The 19,682-nt window shown below is 39.6% G+C and overlaps 1 protein-coding gene across 2 annotated transcripts; it reads left to right on the top strand.

Moving 5' to 3' along the window:
- Nucleotides 1-210: 210 nt before the first annotated feature.
- prlra (prolactin receptor a) lies at nt 211-19,483 on the top strand. Of its 2 annotated transcripts, XM_050053153.1 has the most exons (10): nt 211-375; nt 1,466-1,523; nt 7,613-7,703; nt 7,930-8,062; nt 12,911-13,080; nt 15,102-15,268; nt 15,452-15,593; nt 16,071-16,167; nt 17,793-17,862; nt 17,977-19,483. In XM_050053153.1, the coding sequence occupies exons 3-10, from the start codon at nt 7,631-7,633 to the stop codon at nt 19,045-19,047; spliced, it is 1,923 nt and encodes a 640-aa protein (XP_049909110.1). In that variant the 5' UTR covers nt 211-375; nt 1,466-1,523; nt 7,613-7,630; the 3' UTR covers nt 19,048-19,483. The 2 variants fall into 2 exon arrangements, with proteins under 2 accessions (XP_049909110.1, XP_049909108.1); XM_050053151.1 differs by lacking the exon at nt 1,466-1,523.
- The last annotated feature ends 199 nt before the right edge of the window (nt 19,484-19,682 follow it).

Genomic DNA, 19,682 nt, shown 5'->3' with positions numbered 1-19,682 from the left:
GGCTCAAATTCTCTTAAATATATTATTACCCCTTTGAGGAACTTTTGAGGGATCTCAAACTCAACCAGGTTAGTCTTTCTCTCCCATGTTATTGCCCATTCCGCAGCACCCAGCACCCACACCACTGGGCGGGGTTTACAGCCGTGGCTGAGCTCATGTGTCCCTCCCTCCTCAGGATAACACAGACTCACACAGTGGATGCTGCGATCTCCTCGCTGGCGGGACGGCTGAGCTGCCGGTAATGCGTGTCCTTGTCTGCTGTCATCCCGGTAAAGCAGTTACACAAGTCGGTAAGTCCGCTCTGTTGGGAGCGGGCAGAGGAGTCACCACGGAGGAGCCACCGAGGGACAGACTGAAAACTTCTCTCAACTGCTGGTAAGATATTAAAATGCACTTAACAGCAGAGACTGTATGATCAGGAGCAGGAGTGAGCACAGGAGGCGTACAGGACAGGGAGGCTGGGGTCACCGAGAGTTTACTGCACTCTGTGATGGGCAGCATCCATCCATCACATAGACTCCTATCAAGGTCATAAATGTACCATAAAGCTTTTAAAACAGCACTTTGATGCATTTATATCCCAGTTTGAATGTGACATGTGATGATGAGGGTGCTTTAAGGGTGCAGGTAGCAAACTGATTCATGGATAGATAAACAGACATGGTTCAAAAAGATAAGTCTTATTGTTGATGTTTATGGCTAAAGGCCCAAGCAGTAATGTTAAATTGTAAATTATAATAGTATTGAAAAATAATGGTTAGTTCTTGGCATCGGTGAAATGTAACTAAATACATTTACTCAAGTACTGAACTTAAGTACAATTCGGACTTTACTTAATACTTTACTTAAGTATTTCTATATCATGCTACTTTATACTTCTACTCCTCTACATTTTAGAGACAATTATTGTACTTCCTATCTCCTCTACATTGATTTTAAAGCTTTAATAACTTTGCAGATACAGATTATTATTACCAAATATAAATAAACTAGTAAATTATGATGTATTATTATGTACTTATGAAAAGTGCTGCATCAGTAATATATTATTATGAAATGGGCCATTCTGCATATTGAGAACTTTTATTTTGGTACTTTTAACACAAAAATTGATGCTAAAACGTTTGTTCTTTTACTTAAGTAAGAGATTGAGCGCAGTACTTTTACTCATATCAGAGTATTTTTACACTGTATTGCTACTTTAAGTCAGAGATATAAATACTTCTTCTTCCACTGGTTCTTGGATGGAAATCTTTGAGAGTGACAGAAGGTTTTCAGGTCAAGTGATTTTGCCAACAGCCACATCAAATTTATGCTAAACTTTCATATCATGACTTCTTCAGTTGTACTGACAACGCATGAAATTAATCTAGAAGTAAATTCCAATACATGTGATGATTAGTCTCATCTCACAACTTAACTCCGGAGGAGTTTACACGTACTACTCTTTGTTGTGTTCCTCCAGATAAAGACTTGTCCCCTGGATGACAGCTGACTGATTGGCATCGGTTTTTTCCTTTGGGGTAGGAAAAGGATGACGTTGGGGTCATGGTGTCAGCAGTGTAATGGGATTTCATGATCTGGACCTCTTCTGGTTAGGAAGAGGTGAAAGAGGCCACTGGCCATTATAGCACCAAGCTGATTAACTCAATACTGGATTACAATTTGAGGTGCCTGCAGCTTACTGACTCTTTCTACTGTTGCTCCTGCTCTGGGGCTTCAGTGCTGCATGCTAAATGTAGCTGTAATTATAGGGACACACCGCATGACTGAAGCAGGAAGTATTTATAGGATTGTTTTTAAAGCAGTAAATTGCTCGTCTTCATTTTGAAAGGCTTACTTGTTACTAATGATGAATTATTCACGTTTAAAGGGTGCATATGAGTTTGATCAGCTCTCCAGATCATGTGGGTAGAGCTGGCTTTGGCCTTTTGTTGCACACACTGAAAACACACAACAAAGTAGGGCTGCAACTAACAATTATTTTCATTCTTGATTAATCTGTTGATTACCTTCTTCATTAATCAATTAGTTGTTAGTTAGTCTTTAAAATGTCAGAAAATGGTGAAAGAATGTCTCAGTGTTGCCCACAGCCCAAAATGGCATCCTCAAATGTCTTGTTTTGTCCACACCCTAAAGATAATTCCGTTTTTCTATCATAGAGGAGATAAGAAACCAGAAAATATTCACATTTAAGAAGCTGGAATCAGAAAATATGGACTTCTTTTTCTTTAAAAAAAAATTTACTCAAACCGATTTATTGATCATTAAATTAGATGGCGGTTAATTTAATAGTTGGCAAATGATTTATTTATTTTTGCAGGTCTACAACATAGGCTCATGTAATATAACATAAGATGTACTGGAATAGAATCTGCAAGAAAACTGTGGGGTGCCATTTGTAAAGTGGCTCACGCTGATTTTGCCACATTTAGCTTCAAACAATGTTTAAAAAAGTGTTGTGAATTTTTTAACATCACCTTTTACCACATTTACAGCAATATTTGTTAACTTAGNGATGGTCAGACTGTGTTTATAGAATCAAATAACAAATTAAAACCAACTTATCAGGGGAAATGAACACTTGAACATACATTAGCGTGATCTACCTAACGTGAACTAGCGTGAACTACCTAAAATAACAAAAAACATGTTTGGAGAAATTTTATTTGACGTGTACTTTGAGTTGTTAGTGTCCCTTCGGAGGGAATCACCTTGTTGTTTACAATACTTCCGGGTAGAAAACCAGCAGAGTTTAGCTACATATATATATGAATATCTCACATTTTTCACGTACTCCAGTTAGCTCAATCATGTTGTAACTAAGACATCCGCTGGAAAAAAATATTTTTTTCACGGACCGTTTAGAGTTAATGAGTCATTACAGACACCGCTAATGGGGCTAACAGCTAACGGTTAGCCCCGCTAATCTACGATAACCATTCAATCATTATGTTTATAGACTTTACAAACATCAGATTAGTCTAAACGGTGATATAGTGACGTGAAAAATGTGAGATATTCATATATGTAGCTAAACTCTGCTGGTTTTCTACCCAGAAGTATTTGTAAACAACAAGGTGATTCCCTCCAAAGAGACACTAACAACACGTCAAATAAAATTTCTCCAAAATTGTTTTTTGTTATTTTAGGTAGTTATTATCACGCTAATGTATGTTCAAGTGTTCATTTCCCCCAATAAATTGGTTTTAATTTGTTATTTGATTTGACCATCTCGAGCTTTTATTTTGGTACTTCCGGTGACCGGCAGTGTGAATTTGCATATTAGCTAAATATTTAGTTTCACCCAGAACATTTAGATTTAACATTTAACATTTAGATTAGATTTAGATTTAGTACTTAGATTTAACATTTAGATTTAGCATTTAGATTTATCATTTAGATTTAGATTTAGATTTAATATTTAGATTTAGATTTAGATTTAACATTTAGATTTAGGGTGCCACATTTAATATTTAGATTTAACTATTTAATATATTTCTAAGTTAACAAATATTGCTGTAAATGTGGTAAAATGTGACGTTAAAAAATTCACAACACTTTTTTAAACATTGTTTGAAGCTAAATGTGGCAAAATGTTGATGTTATTTTCAGCGTGAGCCACTTTACAAACGGCACCCCATAGAAAACCCTACATTTATAATGTAGTGGTTGGTGCTGTTGCTGTTGACAATTAAATGACAAATTAAGTATTTATTCTTCCCTCTCACGTGCACACACACACACACTTTGTCTCTTTCTAAATGTTTCCATTTGATAAAGGGCAAACCAGAGGGAGGTGAGCTGGGATGTCATTACGCCCACCATCAGAAAAGCACATGCCTGCAGCTGTAGTTATATCCTGGCAGAGCCACCCACGTTAAATATATCCCTCAAACCTCAGCGGTGTCAAGAGAAATCGGATCAGTAAGCGTTAAATTATTACCCCTTAACAAACTTGCACCAGGCTAATGTGTCGCACTGTAGCGGCATTCTATAAATACTCATATCCTCGTTATTCCCCTCTTCCTCGTTATCTTACTAACCTATTTCTTAATTTAAATACAGCGATTATCAGTGGGATCACCCCTGCCTTAACACTGAATGATGTCCTCGACCATGGCTATGAGGTAAAATTGTATTTTAGAAAGCAAAACATGAGGAATTACGATTGTTAGAAAGCTGTACCTAAACATATCAATTTGTGTTAAGCAGGCATCTAATGTCCTTAATACTCCTTGTCCTGAGGGTGATAATGGGGTCATTACAATCAAGTGTTTATCACTCTGGGAGCAGTTTCATTGCCTTGAAATTTACTCAACAACTTCAAGTCCAGCTTTTTGTTTTGTGTTACTCTCTGTCCTTAAATGCTACTTACAAGAAGAAATGATTAAACCAGTTCTGTACAGTACTAGGAAATGTTTAGTCTGCCGCAGTCTGAGCAAGAGTACAGGTCAACCTTTTGATAAGAAAGCAGTGTACGTCATTCCTGGTGTCTGTTTTGCATATTCCTTCAATTCATGGACAGCAATCTGTACTTTCTGATAAGAGGACAGATGAACAAGTGCTGCTTGAAGAGTGACAATGATGAGTCACACTTTTGTCATTTTAAAACTGCTGATCTCCTGTGGAGCCATAGTTCCTGAAATCAGAAGAGACTGTCACTGTGTCCTTGTCTGTATACTGAGGCCTTTATGTATGATAGTGGCTACAGTGGAGCACTTAGGCTCTGATGACCAGTTATTTTCTTAAATAATAGTCCAATTAGCACATTTTATTTGTAAAAAGTTAAGTCAATATGGTACTGAAATATGTAAATCATTGAGGTTATTTTGTGCATGAGAAAGAAATATTCCTTATTAATCACCTGAGCAAAGGTGGGCTGTCATATAACCATGCCCTAAGGGGGATCATCCTGCTTCATTGCTCGCATATGTTCCTCAATTTACCTCGTCATTTGATGCATCCTCTCCTTACCTTTTAAAATGAATTCATTTTTGCTAGTCTGGACTTAGGTGTTTAGAGAACATGCAGCTACACTTCTGGGTGTATTCATTTGCAGTAGAGCTTTTGCTCAGTTTTAAGACATTTTGCACAATTACCTTAAATGTTGCTGTGTTACATAACGGTCACCATGGTGAGCCTATGTACAACTATGGAGCAGTGGATCAGTAACCAAGCGCTTAAAAGTCTGTTTATTTCCTATAATCACCATAAATGTGCAGTAGGGCTGGGTGATATGGAGAAAATCAAATATAACGATATTTTTGACCAGATAGCTTGATATTGATGTGACCATACTGTAGGGTTGACTTTTGGTGCTTTCAAAATATTTACACAGAAGATTTTTGATAAATAATAATCAGTAATGTGGATATAATGACTAAGTGGGTAAAGGAGAAATAGCTGGAACAGTCTGGTAAGTTCAGAGAATTTCATCACTTTACTCTAATGCAGCCTTTAAAACCAGGAAAAAAACAACAACACTTAAAATATTATGATATCCAAAATCTAAGACCACATGTAATCTCATATCAAGATAACAATATATAGATAAACTACCCAGCCCTGCCTTGGAGGGATTCACAGTATAATTGACAAATAAGATAAGGGGCCTCTGAGGTAAAACTGAATGCTAAGTCCACACCATTATATCTGTAAGGGAAGAGCTTCTCACTGTTGGCCAGCACTTTCCCAGCTTAGCAGCTTATTCAGTTTGGGCAACTGGTTACGTAAGACGGCTATATGCAGCAGGAGGCTAATCCACTGCCTTGACGTTAATGCCAATTATCAGATCATGGTGACGTTATTGAAATTAAGGCACCATAAAGAAGAGTTTGTAGCAGTCACTCACCGAAAGTCTAAGTGTGACTGCCTCAAAACAATGTGTTTTTGTTTTTTTAATCATGTTGCATAGCGTTAAGAAATTCAAAGGTAGCCTGTAAGTCAGTAAGTAGTCTTTGCACGTTGAATCTCTGGAAGGTGTTGTGTCGACATTTTTTCGAAATACCACTTATAGCTCACTGTTACTGTTGTAAACAAAGCGTGCATGGAAAAAATAAAGAACCAGTGAAGAAGAAGAACCCCTAGTGCCATACTACTGTATGTCAGGCCTGCAGGATTTTTGGATACAAAAGTCTCCAGAACCAGCAACATACATCCTTAAATACAAGGACTATATTTAAGGAATGTACAGTGTCCCAGTGGCTTTTCATGTCTTTATCAAAGTCTTTAAACAGGGAGGTTGACCGTTGCTTGTTCAGCAAATCCAGATATTTCTCAAGCCACAGATCCCTGGAGAACAGGGTGGTTTATGTTCCTTCCAGTTTAAAAGAATTAATCTTTTAGTCTCTGAATCAAAACAACAATTTAGACACAAATGAAAGCATTTCCCTTCAAGCTTTATGTGTTTTTTAAGGGAAAAGCTACCTCTACTAGGTTTAATTCAGGTTTCTGAGGTTTCTGTTTGTAAATGCATTATCTATGTTTCATTTCCTGGTACCCATGTTTGTTTTTGGCAAAAGATTTATTCAGACTTAACTATATTTTATGAGAGTTTTTGACCACTCTGAGATTAGATCAGATTTGTTATTTGTCCCAGATGGAGATTCTTCTCCATTTTAGAGTCCTGTATCTCCAAACAGATGGTAGTGATGTGAAGTGTTGATTGAGAGGGTGATCAGTGTCATATGTGAATGTGATGTCTCTGAGTTTCATATCTGACAGACTGGATTTTGGAGGCACTGTGTGATGTGAGAATGTCAATATGCATGCTTACACTTAAGCTTTTTCCCTGGCATCAGTGGTGTAGCACAAGTCCAGAGATTCCTCTGTTTAATATGTCAGATCCTCAACTGACAGCAACAATTCGTCATCAGTGATCAAAAGAAAGGGAGAGAGCATGTGAGAGAGTGTGGGGGATGATGTGCATTTTGCTTTCACTGATGCAACATCAGCCCTCCCATCTCTTTACCCTCTATTTCATCTGCCCTCCCCCCTCGCTGCCCTCGCTGCCCTCCCAGTGGGTTCAGTAATAACTCAAACATCTGCACATGGCTAGGGAATCGCAGATTTCCAAGTCAAGCGAATGGGAGTTGGGCAAACCAGCCTCCCACTGTGTGTGTGTCTCTGTTGTTGAGGCAAAAGCCTTAACTCAGGTTATGCAATCGCTTATGCTGCATGTGCCAGCTGGTAGAGGTGGACAGAAACAGAGATGTTTTTAATCCTTAGTGAAACCGCATACATTCACTGTGGGAGATTTTGTTTCAGTTCATCACATTTAGTGTTCTGTAGTGAGATATTGTGTTAATAATTATGGTGTCTGTGTAAGGCATGGGTGTTCTGTTCTCAAGTTCTCAAACAAATTGCATTTTAATCTTGTTCTGTATCACTGCTGAAATGTTTTCTGAGTATAAATAAATTGAAGTCTCGCAGGAATGCGCATATGACTTTAGTCATGCAAGCATGTTGTGACTCAGTACAAGATGTGCGGTTCTGCTGTTGGGGTGGACATCATCAAACACTGTAAAGCGTGTGATTCGCCAACAGTACGGATCAGAAAGTTCCCCCATTCTCACCTTTCTTTGTTTATTTTGTTTTCTCCATCCAACAGCCAACGCTTTGTGGTGCCATGATGAAGAAAGTCTGGGAAGTGATCCTGCTGTTGTTGCTGCTGCTCTTCACAGAGCATGCAAAGGGAAAACGTAAGTGTTTGAACACAGTATCTTCCTAAGTATGAGGTGACGCAGGAAACAGGAGCCAGAGTGGCGAAATTAATACGTAATATTATTTGTTGGTATTTTTGTGATATATTATATGCATCATACACAATTATCAAATGTCACCCTCTGCTTTTGTCACATAATGCACACTGTTTGGTAAGTAATCTAGTATTTGCTTGTGTTTCCTCCTTTTCCTGTCTGTCTTTAGGTCACAGCCCGCCAGGGAAACCCACACTGACCAGATGTCGTTCTCCAGAGAAAGAGACCTTCACCTGCTGGTGGGAGCCAGGCTCTGATGGGGGACTGCCCACCACCCATGCCCTGTACTACCGCAAAGAAAAGTGAGCTTCAGCTTCCAGTTTAATGCAGTGACACAGTCACTTCATGTTGTTTAATTCTGATTGGTGCTCATAGTGAGAGACAAAAAAGGGACACAATGGATTGTTCATTATAAAGAGAGAGGTCTAATGGATGCAGGGGCATGTTTAATGAGGACGTCACAGCAACATAGAAGAATAACAGAGCTTAAAGGGACATCTTACCCTAAGATCAAAAATACATAATTTCCTCTTACCTGTAGTACTATTTATCAATCTAGAGTGTGCTGGTGTGAGTTGCCAACTGTTGGAAATATCGCCTATAGAGATGTCTGCCTCCTCCAATATAATGGAAACAAGATGGCACTCAGCTTGTGGTGCTCAAAGCGCCACAAACATACATTTGAAAAACTCAACAGCAATGTCTCTTTCCAGAAATCATGACCTGCTTACTCAGGAAAATCCACAGACCTTGTTGTGAACAGTTTCATATAGGAACTATTTTCTGTTTACACCTGCCGACCGGATCACCACACTGAGGAAGGCTTGCATCCGCTGCTTGCTCACCTAGCACCACTGAGGTAGCCAACGTTACATCTCAGCCAAAGAGGGCGCCATTAATGTCTTGCACTGTCACAAGCAGGAGCCTCTCCTCCATGCACGCTTCCTTCTGCTTTGTGATACAGTTAGCGGGTGCAGTTTGATAGAAAGAAAGTTTGTTTGTTTGTTTATTTAGCACGTATTAAAAAAAAAAAGTCAACATTACAATTACCATAAAAAATTGACAATCATTAATACAATTACCATTAAAACAATTTACAGTCGGTGATATAAGAACTTCTTTTTAGGAAAAAGAAAAAAAAAAAAGAACAATGGGGAACATGTAAGGAGGTCCAAAAAACCCTCAAGGGGCTTGACAAGAGGACTTCCCTAAATAAACATTAAATTAGACATTGTCATGTGCATAAAGGCATGATATCACACTCACACCCACACCCTCACACACACTCACACACACACGCACACACAGATACAGAGATCAGGTCGTTGTTATTGATATAGCAAGAAATGTTTCACAGATTTTTTAAATGATTCATAAGAAAGTTTAACAAAGTGGGGAGGAAGAGAATTCCATAACATGGAACCTCTGTGAGAGATCTTAAATTGGGATGAAATAGTTCGCGATTGAGGAGGTCGGAGCTGGGATGCTTTTCGGGTTAAATGATTGTGAAATTGATTGTTTGGGGAAAAGAAATTGTGAAAGAAAGTAGGAAGTGTTTTATTTAAAGAACCATATACAAATTGAGTAATTTGGAGCTTATTAATCTGATAAATATTGAGGATGCCAAATTTACGAAACAAAGGTAATGAATGACTTCTTGGAGCTGAAAGGGCAATAATTCTCATAGCTCGTTTTTGTAACCTAAAAATTGGTTGCAGTTTTGTCTGGTGAGTACTGGCCCAGGCAATGTTGCAGTAACTAATAAAGGGATAAATCATAGAATAATAAAGGTTGAGGGAAACTTTTGTGTTTAAAAGATAACGAATTTTTCCAATTATTCCAATATTTTTTGCAATTTTAGATGAAATAAATGAAATGAGAGGCTTCCAGGATAGGTTTTTATCAATTAGTACACCAAGAAAACGAGTTGATTCAACATTAGCTATTGAAACATTATCAATCAACACTGTTATATTCTCGGTGAGCTTCTTGTGATTGTAACTAAACAGAATAAAATTTGTTTTCTTAATGTTTAGTGACAATTTATTGATTTTGAACCATTTGGAGATTTTGTCTAACTCTTCATTGACAACTTTCATAATTACAATAGGATTTCTATGGGAATAAAACAAACTAGTATCGTCAGCAAATAAAATTTTGGATAGCTGATCTGATACATTGGACAAATCATTGATATAAATAAGAAATAACAATGGCCCGAGGATTGATCCCTGGGGAACACCACATTTTATAGTAAGAGGGGGTGAGTTCACTCCTTTAAAAGCAACAAATTGTTTTCGGTGCTCTAAGTAACTGGTAAACCACAACAATGCCTGCTCATCCAGTCCCAAATATTTCAATTTTTGTAACAAAATAAGGTGATCTATGGTGTCAAATGCTTTTGACAAATCTAAAAAAATTCCAATGGTGTATTCTTTGTTATCATTGGCTCTGTGTAATTCATTAGTAAGATGGGTAATAGCCATGTAGGTAGAGTGGGATTTCCTAAAACCTTACTGATGTTTGTATAATATTTCATTCTTGTCAAGATAGCTCAGTAATCTGTTATAGGCTAGCTTTTCAAGAACCTTTGAAATAGAGGGTAAAATGGAAATTGGTCTGTAGTTAGTAAATATTGCAGGATCTTCAGCTTTGTATATGGGAATGATTTTGGCCATTTTCAGTTCCTGTGGCACAATTCCTTTAGAAAAGGACAAGTTAAATATATGTGTCAGTGGTTTGGCAATGGCATCAGAAACCACTTTAAGTAGCTCTGCACTGATATTGTCATAACCTGAAGCAGAATTCTTCAAAGAAACTTAGAGACTTCACTGCAGTTAACAGGACTTAGATGAAGTCCACCAGTAGGGGGTGATGTTATAAATTGGAGTGGGCTTTCATTGACCGCAGGAATTTTAGAGGCCAATGCTGGTCCAACTTCAGTAAAAAACTGATTAAAGTTGTGGGCTATAGTTGTAGGATCCTTTACTAGTGATCCATTGACTTTAAATTCATTGGGAAAGGATTTCTGTGTTTTTCTTTTGTTGAGAATTTTATTAATGATACACCAGAGTGCCCTCATATTATTTTTACACTTGTAGAGTTCGGTACTGAAGTAGTGTTTCTTTGCCCCTCTAATAATATGATTTAATTTGTTTCTGTATTGTGTAAATTGCTTACGATGAAATGGAATAGGATTGGAGAGATATTTTTTGTATAGTTTATGTTTATTTCTAAGGGACTTGATAATTCCTATGGTTACCCATGGCTTTGTTGGTTTAGCGTGAGACTTAGAATTTCTCTTCTTCTTCTCAGGAAAGGCAACATTGTAGGATTTAGTTACTTCATTTATGAATACAATATATGCCTTCTGTGGGTCATCTAAGTCCAAAACAGTATCCCATGAAAGATGCTCAATCAGCTCCTTAAATTGGTTAATAGTTCCTACATGAAATTGCTCCTCTAATCTTAAGTAACCGGGTCATGATTTCTGGAAAGACACATTGCTGTCTTTCAAGTGTAGGTTTTTTGGCACTTTGAGCACCGAGTGCCATCTAGTTCTATTGTATTTGAGAGAAGGCAGACATCTCGGCAACTGAAATGAAAACTATCTAGACTGATAAATGCCACTACAGGTGAGAGAAAAAATACGTATTTTTGATTGTAGGGTGAACTGTCCCTTTAGAAACACCCCAGCAACTGCATCAAACACTATTGGACGTCTTTACATCCTCAAGGTTGGCACAGTTACCAGGGAGTGGCCCTCCTGAAAGTTCATAGCATTGAGGGCACCAGACGGGTGTAAGAGGATAAAGATTGCAGAGAGTTATGTAGCGCTGGTTGTGATCACGGCGATGGATTTTGGAATTGTGCAAGCTTGATAATGAACAGACATGGATGCAAAGAGGGAGAGGAGGGGCATGGAACATCTGTGTTCAACCACAAAGCTTCTTTTAGTCAATTAGCAAAGTTGCACAAGGACAAGGACGCTGATGGGAGTGGAGGTGCACATTGAGGAGAATGAAGATGAGGGTTGCAGAGCAGATAAAATGCTTATCATATGAAGTGTGTGAGACAAAGAGGATAGGGTTAGTATTCTGGATAATGTCAAAGGCAGTGTTTGACAGTTTGGGAATGATGCACTTATACTGTGTAACATATACTTTATTTAAGATATAATGCATGTATTAAAGGAGTAGTTCAGCATTTTGGAAATATGCCTATTAGCTCTCTTGCCAAGAGTGAGATGAGAACATTGATACCATGTTATGTCTCTTTGCTGAATATGAAGCTTAAGCCAGCAGTTTGTTAGCTTAGCTTAGCATATTTGTCCTTGTACATCTCCCACTGTGTGATGCCTTCCATTCTGCACTCAGTTCAATTTTACCCCCACTAGAGGAATGTGACAACAAATTCACTGTAATTAAAATACACAATGCACCATCCTCAGAGTAGCCACCAGCTGCTTCCTTTTACTTCACCGCTGGGTGAGCGTAATGCATGCAGATGCTCACGCCATCTTTCTGAGATCTACCCTCTACTTGACAGGTCCTCTCAACAGTCAACACTAGTCCCCGCTACAGCAACAATGACACGTTCCCTCTGCTTCCTAAACATTAACACTTCCAGCTGTGTTCATCAAAGGACTCAGGTCGACTAGGATTTAAGCCTAAGTGTGTGTCATGTTGGCCAAGTGCACACATAACATGTCAGCTGAGTTATTTTCATTGTCCTCTTGAAAAGAAAACATCCTAAAGATGAGGCGAACCTGTGGTAGGAATGACAGTCGTGAAGCTTCTGAGAGTGGCCTGGAATAGATGATGCAAACCCAACGATACAAGAGGTGCAGGCGTGATAGAACAGCATAAAATAAGTGCAGATAATTGAGAGTGTAGGATGTAGAAAAAAAAAATTATACAGCTATTTTGATGTTTTATTCTGGCTAAGGATGTTTTCTTCCACTCCTGTTTGCAATTCAGCAAAACATCTCTCCCCATTTATCTCGCAATCACCCACTGTGTCTCACACAATTTAAGTAACTGTAGAACTGTAGTCATGAAGAATGCATGCTGCTCTTTGTAAATATAACAGTGCAGTACAGTACAAACACGCACATGCGATGACGTGCTGCTCCCCTGCCTCTCTCGCAGCTCTGACACAGTGTACGAGTGTCCCGACTACCACACAGCCGGAGAGAACTCCTGCTTCTTCAACAAGAACGACACATCCATCTGGGTCAACTACAACATCACCGTGGTGGCCACCAATGCACTGGGCAGCACCTTCTCCGACCCTGTGGATGTAGATGTGGTGTACATTGGTGAGGGAACATGTGCTACTTTTCTTTTTTTGTATTTGTTCTTGTGATATTCGAGGCACAGTTTCCTCATGAGGATTAAAAAAGTGTATTTTAATGCACGCTCACACAGCTGCTCAACAGCACAATGGGTTACAATGGGGCTAATGCTCTCTAAGTGCACTCACCCTTCCTCCAGTTGTAACTGCGCACAGAAGGTCGCCATTTTAAAGCGGTGAAATTAAAAAATCATCTCATTAGCCTGCTGAATAATGGTTGATTATGATAAACCGAAATGTAAGAGAAACTGAGTGACTTAAAGGTGCAATGTGTAATGCCAGGCCACATGCTCTGAACAAATAAGGGGCAGCATGCTTATCTCAGTTTTAGCATGACAATAGTAGTAAGTAAACAGCCACATCAAAACTATTTTTCGGTGCCATTTGCAGTGTTTTTCGATATGGTTTGTGATGTCATCAGTTGCCATAAAGATACATTTTGCCAAATAGCCAACGTTAGATGTAACTTACCATTCTAAAAGAAACATCAACATCAAACCTCATCATCTCTTTATGATGTATGCCAAAAGCCGACTCCAGTTGCGGAAAGCCACACCAATGTTTACTCGTTTTAATTATTTTGATATCACTTAATTTCTTTGGTGGTGTTAAAGGCTGCTTGTCAGGAGCTTCAGCCATCTTTGTGTTTACTGTGCTTTTTCTTCAAAGGGATTGACAACCAGGCCCCAAGGAAATGTGCTGGGCTTTGACAGCAATTTTCGTAGTTGCCAAATAGTGGAACTACATCTGTCACATGATGCTATAGGGCCCAATAAGACTTTTTCCCATTGATTTACATGGCGAAAGAGACATCTGTAAATAAGTGGATACATTTTTTGGTCATTATATCCCCATTCAAATTAGCTGACTGCTAAATATAGCCAGCTTGGCCAGCAGAAGTTTCCAGTGTGCTTGCTTTATGGGCCACACAGTGCTGAAACAGTGCTGATCATCCGGGTGATTTTATAGGTGGCAGATGAACTTTTTTGGCTTCATCTATCATAGAAATGAACAGGGACCCACCTCCAGTGCTGTATCCAGGTCTCCTTATACATCCATGATGACAAGTCCTTAGTGCAGCTCCACTTCTACTTCTTCTGCAAGTGGTATTATAAGATAGGATGGGTTGGGGCTAGCTGGCCAGCATGCTCATTTCAGTAGATATCTCTGCACTACAATACATAGGTGTCTTTAACAGAACGTCAGAGACATTCTGTTGATAGTATTAGTTCAGTTTTTGAACGTTCTAAACCAAAAATCTAGCCGTAGCTTACACATTGCACCTTTAAAGGATAAATCTGTTGATATTTTATATTTTCCTTACTGCCTACAAATCCCATAAAAAAACAGCATAAAATGGAGTGGTTGTATTAAGAAATATAGCTATCCCAAGTCTAATAAAGCATATTCCTCTGTGCAACAGAGCTCTTCTGTTGTTCCGAAACTATTAAAAACACAAAAATGTGCCATGCTGTTGCACCGGCAAGTTGCTTCATTATCATGAACACGGTCACTGCAGTTTATTTTGAGTCAATCCCACATACACTGTCCTGCTGCCGGAAATACTCAAGAGCACCAAATACGTAATAATCCATGGCTGAAAATAGTCCCTGACAACTGCACTATTTTCTCCTCTTGAGTAACATTTTTTAAAATCTACACTGGCCTGCTTTGTTAGGAAATTACTTAGCCCCTTTTTTAAATTAAAAAAAATATCTTTGTGACCCATTTTAAAAGTAGAAGCTAACTGGGTTGGGGATGACAGCCACAGACAGGGCAGGGGAGTTGGAAAGTACAGAGAGATGGACTAACACACTGCTGGTTTTAGTGTTTTCATGGGATTTGTTGGTGACAAGGAACATGTAGCATAATTCCAGTCCTTATCTGACATCTGATAAAATATAAATACTGGCCAGATGCTTCATATATTGTAATATATATAAACATTGTATGAGGTAATTAATTAGTTTCTCTCTCCCTCTTTAGTCAAGCCTAATCCTCCAGAGAAGGTAACGGTGACTGTAATGGAGGATAAGGGCTGGCCCTTTCTGCGGGTGTCATGGGAACCGCCACATAAGGCTGACACCCGCTCTGGTTGGATCACGCTCATCTACGAGCTCCGCGTCAAGTTGGAGGGGGAAAATGAATGGGAGGTACGTAACTGGTTTCCCATCCAAAGGAGTGGACCAGTGGTTAAAATGCTCAAGCCTCATGTTTGTGAACTTGTCCTTTCCTCTGGGGATGATTCTGATTAATTTCCTTTAGTTGAATTTTAACTTTACTACACAACATTTATGATCTACATGTTGTGTCCATTGTTTGTGTTGTACTTCCAGATGCACCTTGCAGGCCAGCAGAAGATATTTAACATCTTCAGCCTGCGGTCAGGTGGTAAATACCTTGTTCAGGTGCGCTGTAAGCCCGATCATGGCTTTTGGAGTGAATGGAGTTCAACTTCCTACATCAAAGTTCCTGACTGTAAGACATCTTCAGTACGCTACACATTACGTATAGAACATGGACTTTATTTAAGAAGATATAATAGGTTACATTTATTATGCTTATGCACTTTCCTTGCTGAGAGTTAGATGAGATGGTTGATAACACTCCCATAAATGTAAAGTAAAGCTGAAGCAAGGAGGTGGTTAGATTAGCGTAGCATTAAGACTGGAAACAGTGTGAAACAGCCAGCATCGCTCTATCCAAAGATAAAAATCAGCTGCTCCCCCTGTTTCCAGTCTTCATGCTGAGCTAAGCTAACTTTATTCTGACTTCAGTCCCATATTGAACGGACAGATGATCTGATGTGTTACCAAGAAAGAAAACACGCATGTTTCCCAAACAGTGAATTATCCCTTTTGCTAATGTTAAAGGGATAAAATGATCCTAATAATAAGACAGTACAAGGTTGGATGTTGTGTTGAAGCACTCACATTGTTATGTTGTGTCCTACAGATTTTCATCGGGAGAAGTCAGTGTGGATCCTCATAATGGTCTTTTGTGCCTTCATCTTCCTCATCCTCACATGGTTGCTACACATGAACAGCCGCAGGTAAAACAACAGTCATAAATTCCTTGAGCTATTTGCTTCACCAAATGTTGACTTTTATTGTGTTATTGTAATATTAACACATGTTACATGTTATATGCAACATTTTAGGTATAGATAATGGTAACATTATTATTAGATATTTAGGAGCTGTTTGCAACATCCATTGCATTTAGAAAGCAGCAAACCACTATTTGCTATGTAAAAATATGTCATGTAGCAGTTCAGAGGGAGGACCCGAATGCAGACCAACAGGCAGTTTGAGTCTTTAACAAAAAAGCAAGTTTTAATTTAGCTGATCAAAAACATCCAGTAAAGGCAGGCAACTCAAATTCCAAACGAAAGCAGAACAAAAACGCGATGAACAGGGATGAGCACCGGAACAACGCTGGGATGAATGCAGGAACGATCACAGAATGCACCCAGGAGGAACACAGGATCTACACAGACGAACTGTTAAAGAACAAAGGGAAACACACAGGTATATACACAGAAAACTAATCACAAGAAGGAGACACAGCGGGAGTAGGAGGGCACGAGCAAAAGGAAAGAAATGGAGATTGGCTAACAACAAGGGTGTGGAGAGGAACACTAGGGTGGAGCAAATAAGACTAAAACAGAACAGGTGTGAGGAGAAGACTCTGGGAACAGGAAGGACTAACGAGACAGGTGTGACAGAAAACAGGCGGGAAAATACACAAAGACAGGAAGTACAACCAGACATGACACATAAGGAGAGAATCTACAAAATAAAACAGGAAGCAGATTAAACATGAATGAATAACATGAAACAGGGAACACAAATAGAAAACTCCAAAACAAAGTCTGTAGGATAACAGAATATAAACAAAAACCCAGGATCATGACAAAATATAGCAAAGTAATGGCATCCTGAGCAGAGAACGAAGTCACTCTCCCTCTGTGTGTGTGCTGTAATCCAAGCTTCTCTGTTCTTTGTTGTGGTAGAAGGTCCGGCTGCGCGTGCATGTTAGTGCATGTGAGATACTGTGTGTGTGTATTCCACTGGCTAGCTAATTGCTGCCACTGTGCACTGTGCTCATACGGTGGTTACCTCTGATAACACCATCCAACCGTGGCTGAACGGTGTCACTGTGAAAGCATAGCGCCTTCCCTCCAATCACCCCCCCAACTGTAACACCGTTAGCTCCGTCAGCACTGTTGCCATTGTTAACACTGTTTGCACTGTTACTGTGTGCATGTTGAGAACCATGTGCAGACTCTAAATCATAGCTTTGCTCTGAATGTCGCACACTTTAAGAAAAACAATGTCTCTTATTTCAAAATTCTAAACTTGCCATAACAGAATAGTTGAGATGTTATTGTAATTTGTTACAGTTATTGTTATCTGTATTTATTTGAAACTAAATTATCATTTCGTGACTGCAAGATAATGGAAAACCTACATTAAACAGTTTAAAACAGTTCACTATCTTGAGATAATGTGATACAATTATAAAATTAAATTGCTTAAATAACCGCTGCCACTCTGGGCTTTTATTGCATACAAGAAGTGAAGTATTGATTTTTATAATCATCTTGTATTTATTGATTTTCATCTGTTGCTCACACGCCCTGACATAAATCTCTCTCTTTCCCCATGTGTGAAGTCTGAAGCATTTCATTCTGCCTCCAGTCCCTGGCCCTAAAATCAAAGGATTTGATAAGCAGCTTCTCAAAGTAATGCACCACCATATGGATCAATGTTTTGATTTATACAATAACTCATTGAATAGACTTGTAATTCATTATTTCACCACTTTCCTGTAACTGAATTTTCCTCTTTGTGTGTAGAATGGCAAATCTGACAATGTCTTCAGTGCACTGGTGGTGTCTGATTTCCCTCCGACCACATCATCTAACTATGAGGACTTGCTGGTGGAGTACTTGGAGGTGTACGTCCCAGAGGAGCAGGAGCTGATACTGGAGGAAAGCAAGGATCTACAGGATAGCTGCCTAAAATCTGAGAGCTCCACATGTGATAGCGACTCTGGCCGAGGCAGCTGCGACAGCCACACTCTGCTGATGGAGAAGTGTGAAGATACAAAAGAAGAAGAGAGGCAAGCAGATCGGGAAAGCGGTCGAATGCAAACGGAGGCACGGTGGCGCCAGAAGGACTGGGAGCAGGAAGCGTTGACCTATGCTCATGGAGACATGGTTAGCCCTGACATGTCCAGTGGGAGGGTGAAGACCTGGCCCTCTGTGTTTTCTCCGCTGCCCCAGTACAGTTCAAACCCACTGGACCAACAGAGCTCACTTGAGATGGCTAAACAGCATTCCCTCTCGACGTCCTCCTATCTCACCCAGCCTGGCCATGGCACCAAGGAGACTCTCGGGCCGAGCTACTGGGACTTCTGTATGAGCGACAAGCAGCCTCATCTGCTCCATCCTCAGACGCAGGCTCACCGGCAACTCCAGGCCCACAGCGATGTCAACATCTCCAGCATCGGTTGCAAACCAGCACCTGCTGGTCTGCAGTCGCCAGCTCTCCGGGCCACAGAGTACGTTGAGGTCCAGAGGGTCAGTGAGGAGGATATGGTGCTTCTCCAGCCCATTGTGTCAGGCTGTGGCCGCATGGAAGGCTGCCCCCAGATGCACCAGGGGGAGGACTACAGCAAGGTAAAGGGGGTTAACAGTGACAACATGCTGCTGCTCCAGAGAGGGGTGATGGAAGACGACAGGTGCCCTTGCGTGGACCAGGAGGTGAATGGAATGACTGGGAACTGCCACACATCATCAACTGTTAGCACTATGCAGAAGCTTTCAGCCTGCAATCACACTGCCATGCAGGTACAGGACGAAACGGCCCTGGGAGTGAATGGATATGTTGACACTGCCACCATGAGCACTCCAGCCATTTGCTAGGTGGCCCACAAGCCCTACTGGCAGGTCTGGGACATTGCAAGACCTGTTTCAGGCCAGAACTGAGACAAAAATGGGTGACTCCTTCAAAAAATTGTTGCAAGGACAACAATTACTTGTCACAGTTATTTATTTCTCATCTTATTCTCATGTAAGAGACTTCTTTTCATTAATTACACTGCAGTGACACGCTCTTGAGATTTCAAAAGAATTTGATTGAATGATCTGAATAATATTCTTGCAGTAAACTTTATGAAGAATATAACTGATTGTATAAGTTATGTGGTATATGCTGTCATAATGATATGTGTATATTATGATATGTCTGACACAAATCTTTTTCTTGGTACAGGCACACATTTTAATGTCTTGAACTTTTTTAATATCTTTGATGGAATATATTGATGCATACTGATGTAATGTATCTGTAAATTATTTGTGTAAATCAAACTTGCAGGAAGCTCAAACATAAAATGTTTTTGTTTTGTTTCAGTTCTTGTCTGTGTATTTTCTCTCTGTTCCTTGTAGAAAACATCTTCAAGTCATTCAGGCTGTACTGAGGGGGCTGCAGCTCCCCCTGCTGGTTTGAGTAAAACACTGTGGAAATACAATTTTCGCTTTTCAAATCATCACCTTCG

The sequence above is a fragment of the Epinephelus moara genome, chromosome 9 (genome assembly GCF_006386435.1).
Source record: "Epinephelus moara isolate mb chromosome 9, YSFRI_EMoa_1.0, whole genome shotgun sequence".
In the NCBI taxonomy this organism is placed as follows: domain Eukaryota; kingdom Metazoa; phylum Chordata; class Actinopteri; order Perciformes; family Serranidae; genus Epinephelus; species Epinephelus moara.
This window is presented reverse-complemented; position numbering and strand designations above follow the sequence as displayed.